At 40.6% G+C, this 9,189-nt stretch overlaps 1 protein-coding gene across 1 annotated transcript in view; it reads left to right on the top strand.

Annotated features, from left to right (window-relative positions):
• esrrga (estrogen-related receptor gamma a) overlaps positions 1-8,845 on the top strand; it is a gene marked incomplete at its 5' end in the record, with an annotated part of 11,151 nt that extends 2,306 nt beyond the window's left edge. Inside the window, one exon of the mRNA XM_079496384.1 lies at positions 8,298-8,845. Within this exon, the coding sequence (XP_079352510.1) occupies positions 8,298-8,542 (245 nt within the window). The 3' untranslated portion in view covers positions 8,543-8,845. The remainder of the gene's footprint in view (positions 1-8,297) is intronic.
• Positions 8,846-9,189: the final 344 nt, after the last annotated feature.

Here is a 9,189-nt window from a genome sequence, read left to right as displayed (position 1 = left end):
GCCTGTCAATAAAGGCCCCCCTCTGATGTTGTCCAGCTGCATCGACAACTGACTGACGCACGAGCGCACGCACACACACACACACACGCACACGCACACGCACACACACACACGCGCGCACACACACCTGCCTCCAGTGACCTGTGTTTTGAACTTAGTCTTGGCAGAGGACCAGATTCTCTGGACTCTTTAATTACAAGAGGAGAGCTGTCAATACAATGTGTCTGAATGAGACACACACACACACACACACACACACGCATGCAAGCACACGCATGCAAACACACACACACACACACACACGCAAACACACACACACATGCACACGCACACGCACACACAAACACAAAGTCTGTCATACATCATACATTCAAACAGACTCGCACACATACAAAATCAGTCACACAATGCATTTGAACGTGCTCGTGTGCACACACACGCACACACACACACACACACACACACACACACACACACACACACACACACACACACACACACACACACACACGCGCACACACACACACACACACACACACACACACACACACAGACACAATATTGACAGATTGTTTTCCTGAGGGCCATGTGTGCCACGTGCACACCTTGCCAAAGTCTGAAAGATGAGACAGCTGATTGGTTCTGTTGGCTAGACAACAACGATGATAACGATGATGATGAGGATGATGATGAAGATGATGAAGATGGGTCACTAACTCACTATTCTTACTCACTAAACCTGGACCCAGTATAGCGTAGATCACCGCCGTGTCCAGGGACCACCGGGGGTCCTTGTACAATAATTGGAACCAATGGTTAATTTGTTCCATATTGGGGTCCTTTTTCTTCACAGTGTAGATTGGGGACCCAGAAATAAATACAACATAACTGTATATGACATGGTGGTGCACTGCATTATAAATAAATAAAACATAACTGTATATGACATGGTGGTGCACTGCATTATAAATACATAAAACATAACTGCATATGACATGGTGGTGCACTGCATTATAAATACATAAAACATAACTGCATATGACATGGTGGTGCACTGCATTATAAATACATAAAACATAACTGCATATGACATGGTGGTGCACTGCATTATAAATAAATAAAACATACCTGTATATGACATGGTGGTGCACTGCATTATAAATAAATAAAACATACCTGTATATGACATGGTGGTGCACTGCATTATAAATAAATACAACATAACTGTATATGACATGGTGGTGCACTGCATTATAAATAAATAAAACATACCTGTTATGACATGGTGGTGCACTGCATTATAAATAAATAAAACATACCTGTTATGACATGGTGGTGCACTGCATTATAAATAAATACAACATAACTGTATATGACATGGTGGTGCACTGCATTATAAATAAAACATAACTGTATATGACATGGTGGTACACTGCATTATAAATAAATAAAACATAACTGTATATGACATGGTGGTGCACTGCATTATAAATAAATACAACATAACTGTATATGACATGGTGGTGCACTGCATTATAAATAAAACATAACTGTATATGACATGGTGGTGCACTGCATTATAAATAAAACATAACTGTATATGACATGGTGGTACACTGCATTATAAATAAATAAAACATAACTGTATATGACATGGTGGTGCACTGCATTATAAATAAATACAACATACCTGTATATGACATGGTGGTGCACTGCATTATAAATAAATAAAACATAACTGTATATGACATGGTGGTGCACTGCATTATAAATAAATAAAACATAACTGTATATGACATGGTGGTGCACTGCATTATAAATAAATACAACATAACTGTATATGACATGGTGGTGCACTGCATTATAAATAAATAAAACAATAAAAAATCATAACATCTGACAGGAATGCACTAGAAACTTAATTTGTTTACATGCTCATATCGCATTCTCGCCGAGATATATTTTCGAGTTAATAAAAAAGGAAAAATAAATAATATTTATTTTTAATAAAAAAACCCACAAAAAAACCCGAATGGTTCAAGCCCATTAATTAAGATTCAAGTGCCAACCCTAACGAGCGAACATTCAAACCTTGAATGTTTGGGGACAGCCTTAGTGTGCACACGTACACTTATTTGGCGTCCTCGAGCAGACCAGTAGCCTATATACTGTACGTGTATATATTATAGACAAAGACAGACTACAACATAACAGTACAGAGCCATACTGTGCTGCTGTGTTTGCACATTGTCGTAGTTCGCCCAGCAGATATGGGAGTTTTTTGTCATTAGTCATGTTTTCTGTGTGTGGTTGTAATCTGTGGGAAGTGTGTCTCTGATGTCTTGGTACAATGGACAGACATGGACAGACCAGAATATATCATTACATACCAGCACAGAACAATACGGACCAGCATAGACCAGCATAGACCTGAACAGAGAAGTACATATGAGGATATCCAGTACATGTCAGTCATTCTTACAGCTGAGCTCGCCGCTGTATTTCATCAGCAGCGTTAACTATATGACTATGGCATTATGATATAAAATGGCCAGCATAATGTTCTGGAAAACACATCTCAAAGATATGCATAGCTTTCACAGAATATACCTCCAAATAACTCTGTTACACATACAACTTTAATTCAGCCAACTTCTACCAAAAAAAAGAAGGAAAAAAAAAAGCGAAGATTTACATGACATGAATTTAACTCGGCATTCTCTGAGTTAAATTAACACTCAGGACTTTACTGTGTATCTAGTGTCTCGAACTGCTGCTCAACACAACAGAATGCTAGCATTAGCATTTTGAAGGGCACTGACACTAATTAATTCACGGGATGCTAATCGTCTGCATTAATGAAGGCAAGCCTTAAGAAATGTTAGCGAACGTGTCTCACATGTAAAGACAGCTCAACTAGCCACTGGAAACGTGTGTGTGTGTGTGTGTGTGTGTGTGTGTGTGTGTGTGTGTGTGTGTGTGTGTGTGTGCGTGTGCGTGTGTGTGTGTGCGTGCGTGCATTGTCCTATGTCGGCTGCCGCTCATTAGCTGCTGTTGTTTTACTCTGCAGTGCAGCGTGGGTCAGAAAGCAGTAACCGTGCCTGCCAGTGTTTATACACACATACTGTGTGCACGGATGCACGCACACACCTACACTTCTTTTATTAATAAATACATGTACTTTATTTTAAATATTCTATTTACAGTAAGTAACTCAAAAGTTGAAAAAAAACAGCCTTTAGAAATGTATTTGGTTTTATACTGAGCGGTTATTCATCTCTATGTCCTCAAGATGTTTTGAATTCCACAACAGATGCTTCTGTCTTTTTATAGTTCTGTTCATTTCAAAGTAGGACCTTTAAGCCTCTGAAAGTATGTTTCTCCAGACCGCTCCCCCCACGTCATCCTGGATGCTGATAAAGGATTTTATGTTTGTTCTTTAAGGTTTCAGAACAATCCAAGCACTTCGGTTCTCAGAAGTAAAAAATCCCAGCGTGTTCTAGAGTATTTTATTATTGGCCATAACGTCATAACCTTCCAAGGAAGAATCACCACAAGCTCTGAGGCTGTGAAACCATGGTGTATAATCCTGTAGAAGGTCCTTTACATCCTGTAGAAGGTCCTCTACATCCTGTAGAAGGTCGCTTCTCACCCTCAGGCGTCTTACTGGTTATTTGATGCTGTGGTTTTTCATAGTTTGTATTATTTGTGTGGCGACGTTGACGTGATGACATGAGTTAAAAATGGCAGCTCTTACAGTCTCCCACTCACCCACTCTCACTGCTCAAGCACTGACTGACAACGACTGTCTCTCTCCCCCCATAATCTGCGCTGTAAACTCTCTCTCTCTCTCACTCTCTTATTATCTCTCTCTCTCTTGCTCTCTTATTCTCTCTCTCTCTCTCTCTCTCTCTCTCTCTCTCTCTCTCTCTCTCTCTCTCGCTCTCTTATTCTCTCTATCTCTCTCTCTCTCTCTCTCGCTCTCTTATTCTCTCTCTCTCTCTCTCTCTCTCGCTCTCTTATTCTCTCTATCTCTCTCTCTCTCTCTCTCGCTCTCTTATTCTCTCTCTCTCTATCTCTCTCTCTCTCTCTCTCGCTCTCTTATTCTCTCTCTCTCTCTCTCTCTCTCGCTCTCTTATTCTCTCTCTCGTGGGCGCACGCAATATCTGTATCATATCTTTCTCTTACTTTCACTCAAACACAAACACACACACACACAAATAGTTTCACACCAGAGCGTGCGTGTGTGCGTGCGTGTGTGTGTGAAAGTGAGAGAAAGAGACAGGTAAAGATATTGCATGCGCCCGTGCGTGAAGAGAGACACAGAGAGAGGAGAGAGAGAGAGAGAGAGAGAGAGAGAGAGAGAGAGAGAGAGAGAGAGAGAGAGAGAGAGAGAGAGAGAGAGAGACAGAGAGAGAGACAGAGAGAGAGAGAGACAGAGAGAGAGAGAGACAGAGATGTCAACATCGCCACACAAATAATACAAACTATGAAAAACTAACGTTCACTATCAGTGAAGGCCCAAGCTGGACGTGGAAGACTTGGATGCATAGCCCATTGAGTTACATGTGATGAGGATACTATTGTCATTCACACACAAAAGATCATAGGATCTACTGATTGTGTCAAACTGACATATTGAGCCTATGACACACAGTGTGGCTTCCCCCCAGTAGGCTACCTTCACATTCAGTAGATCCTGTGCTCTTTTGTGGCCAGATGTAATTTCCGGGGGTCTAGTAGGACTATAGGAAATGATAAAAAAAAGAAATCGCTATAACATTTTGTAAAAAAAAAAATACATATTTAGTCCCATGCTCGAATGCCCCCGCCCCCCTGTCAAAAACAGCTAAAATCCCTAAAACGAAAGAAAGCAGCAATTACTTTCTCTAATAACAACCTAAAACATGAACCTTGGTTGAAAAAAACTAATGTTGTCCTTTAAAAGGATCCCTGGCTAATAAGACAAATATGCTTTAAAACATTATACTTATTGACAGATAATAGAAAAATAAAAACACCTTTAATATTTTATTTCTTTCATAAATAGAGAATCTTTCACTCAATCGAACTGCTCCTGTCTCAAGTTGATGATGTCATATATGCCCATTATGGTCTAGCCCTATGGAATGTATGGAATGCATATGCTAAAAAAAAAACTATTTTAAATACTTTTTATTAGCATGTGTATTCCATACATTCCATAGGGCTGGACCAGACATGGACATATGACATCATCAACTTGCGACAGGAGCACTTCCTATTGAGTGAAAGATTCTCTATTTATGAAAGAAATAAAATATTGAAGGTGTTTTTATTTTTTTATTTTAGTTGTAGAGGGCAAGTATAATGTTTTAAGGCATATTTGTCTTATTAGCCTTTTTCATCTTACCTTTTAAAATGCATCACAGACTGTATTCCGCTCTACACTGCACTGCTACCCGCTAACTTCTGGGAACTTGCGTGTGTGTGTGTGTGTGTGTGTGTGTGTGTGTGTGTGTGTGTGTGTGTGTGTGTGTGTGTGTGTGTGTGTGTGTGTGTGTGTGTGTGTGTGTGTGTAAATCCCTAAATGTGTGTTTGCGTCGAAGGCTATATATGTGTGTCTTTCAGAACATGCGTGTGTGTGTGTGTGTGTGTGTGTGTGTGTGTGTGTGTGTGTGTGTGTTCGTGCGTGCACACTGCGTGCGTGCGTGTGTGCTCACGCACACGTGTGTGATGGCTTGTCAATAGCAGCTGTGTGATTATTATTTAACATGCATGTAGTCATTGATCGTCGTCATTGATCCAGGGGTTGAGAGCTAAAGGCCAGCTCACATTAAGACTGCTGCTCCCAAGGGGGTCATGTATAGAACATGACTATACATGTTACACACACATGCATGCTGTAATACACACACACACACACACACACACACACACACACACACACACACACACACACACACACACGCATTAATACACTGGGTCCTCAAACTTTTCAGCCCGTGACCCAAAACAGAAATGAGTCATTCTCCCGGGACCCAAACTAGTGAAGATAGCAGATCTACAAGCTCACAACGCGTCGCTTTGCGCCGTGTTATGAGTTTGTAGATCGGCTGTTTTCACTACTTCTTAAACATTTGTTTTCTAATTTATGGAATTTCTTAGATTTTTATTTTTATTTCTTCATGAAATGAAGAAAATGAAGTACTACTACTACTACCACCACCACCACCACCACCACCATAGCTCATAACATGGATTTTTATGAAGCAAAAACTTTACAGATTGAAAGAGGATAATTCAAGCTTTCCATACAGCTGCAATGTTGTTGACTTTGACGTTGTTTAATACAATTAGATAGGACTTTTTCTGTTTGGATGAATGGGCTGTCAATGGGAAGTTGCACCTAGTTCACAGAGAAGATCATATTTGCCTGATTAAAACCTTGTAGGTCGAAACGTTGCAATTTGTTGCCTCTAAATAAAGTAAGTCTCGGAGCTCTAGAAACTAGTGTGCGGATGTTGTTTCTCTTCCTTGAGGTTGCACCTAGTTAGCACCTTAATTGCTGCAGCAAGATGGCAGCGGTGTGCATAAGGTCAATTATCTAGGCATGTCATAAATAGGCGAACATTCGACTGAGAAATTGCCGATCTGAAATCATCTATATTTTCGGTGAGGAGCGTATAGACTATAGATAGACCCCCACGGGGGACCCCGCTCAACGAGGTATACAGTATCTAAGGGCGTAAGTGGTTAACCCATTTAGACCTGAAAAATGGCTTCTAAATCCTAATAGTTTTCTGAAAAACGTCTGTTTCTATGTCAGTGGTGCTCAACCTTTTTCATGTCAAGGACCCCCAGAATTGTCTGAATTTGGCTGCAGACCCCCATCTGAAAATATGATGTTCCAGGGACCCTCCCCCAGAAGCAAAGATATGAGTTAAAAACGTTCGCTCTGAAATAATATATTTAAAGATTTGCGCCACACGATTTATCAAAAATAGCAGACCTACAAGCTCGTAGCGCGCCATGAGCTTGTAGATCTGCTATTTTTCAATAGCTAAAGCATAACATAATGCTTCAAACACCAAAAGAGGTTCCCGCCCAAAATGGGTTAAAGTCTATCTGTGGCTCCCCACCCACTCCACTCTGTCTGCTCATCCATCACACCCACACACAGTGGTGGAAAAAAGTACTCAAATGTTTTTATGCTTTAAGTAAAAGTATAAATTACTGCAATGTAGATGTACTCCGTTAGAAGTAGAAGTCCCCGTATTCAAAATACAAAAGTACAAAAGTAATAGGCATCAAAATGTACTTAATAGCGTACTAAAAGTAAAAGTACTCGTATTGCAAGAACGTCACATTTCACAAGTTCAACATGTGTATACAAGATCTTTTGAAGATAGCCGATCTACAAGCTCACAATGCGTCGCATATTTTCAAATGGCCGAAATGTGTGTAGGGTTGAAGTGGTTAACGTGTGTTTTCTAATCAAAATTAAAATCTCCAAAGTAACTAGTAACTAAAGTTTTAAAATCATTGTAGTGGAGTAAAAGTACACATTTTGGCTCTGATATGTAGTGTAGAAATTGGAAAATATTCAAGTAAAGTAGCCTACAAATACGGCACCTCAAAATTGTACAGTAGCCTACAGTACTTGAGTAATTGTACTTGCATTGCCCACTGCCCACACACACACCAACAGTGTAAACAGAGAGATGAACGTTCCCATCAGTCACAGGCTCGCTATGGGGTTGGCCACAAAAGTCCACCCCCACGGGTCCATTCCATTACAATTGCACATTCTCAGAGTTGAATTAGCATTTACTTTGTAGCTACACGTTGTGTTTGGCCTATACTTTGTTTACTTAATGAACAAAGTTCTGTTTTTAGTTCTGGTATTTGAAGACAGTCAATGTCTTTCTAAATCCATAATAAGATGATTAATGCATAACAAAAACATTATTAAGAGATTAACAGCAGGGGGAGTCAGAAACAAATTACAACTCAGCAGTTTGTCTTTGAACAAAATGCATCTTTGAAAATATATTTTACAGCTTTGAAGTCCTGATGTTGTTTACATAATGTTAGCAGTCTGGATGATTGGAGCATTTTCAGTTATTTATTTAACTAAAAGATGATTTCCAATGCTATGAATATGATTATTAACATTTCTACCATTTTGTTTGTATCATACATTATGCCTTGACAAGCTTTCAATATATTTCAATACATTTTCATCCAAGCATAACACACATATGACTGCTAAATGAACTGACTGAAATGTGGTCCCTGCTCCTCCCTCCATGCAGACTCCATGCACATTGAGGACGTGGACGCCGTGCAGAAGCTCCAGGACGTTCTCCATGAAGCCCTGCAGGACTACGAGGCCATGCAGCACCAGGAGGACCCTCGCCGGGCGGGCAAGCTCCTCATGACGCTCCCCTTGCTCCGCCAGACCTCCACCAAGGCCGTGCAACACTTCTACAGCATCAAGCAGGATGGAAAGGTCCCCATGCACAAACTGTTCCTGGAGCTACTGGAAGCCAAGGTGTGAGGACGGAGAGGACGGATGGACGGATGGATGGCTAGATATGTCTGTCTGAGCGGTGCGAGTTCCACGATCTTTAGACTTATTTGACTGACCTCACAGAAATATGTCCTCGGATGCCGACACACACCAGTACCAACAAATGAGTCCCTTGGATCTTTAGCCTGAACCCCCAACACCTCCAACCTCTTTGACTTGATGACCCTTGACCCTTCATACCGGGACAGATCCGGACTGACTAAAATCCCGATCTGATCCCCTTGTTACCGACGGAAGGAGGCGTACATGTATATGAACCATTAAGGATCACTCAGCAATTACCAAGGCGATAATGAACATTAACGATGACAAGACAAACAGTCGCTTATACATATATAAGATGTGATTAATGACAAAATGCTTAAAGGACAGGTTAAAAAAAAGAAGAAAAACAAAAGCAGTAAGAAAGACTGCAAACCAGCACTGCTCTTTCCCTTCTCCCAACACAGTTTTTAAAGTGTTCAAGAGGAAAACAAGGGGGGATTACTGGAACATTAAAGAAGTATTAATGACATTTGTTGATAATTTTAGAAGAGACTTTAGAAGACAGAGGAGAGGAGATTGCCCTGCCAAAGGATGGAACTCATCCCTTCTGAGGATGCCAGAGAATTCTA

This window comes from Electrona antarctica, assembly GCF_951216825.1.
Source record: "Electrona antarctica genome assembly, chromosome: 3".
In the NCBI taxonomy this organism is placed as follows: Eukaryota; Metazoa; Chordata; class Actinopteri; order Myctophiformes; family Myctophidae; genus Electrona; species Electrona antarctica.
Note: the sequence above shows the minus strand (reverse complement) of the source record. Positions and strands in the feature narration are given on the sequence as shown.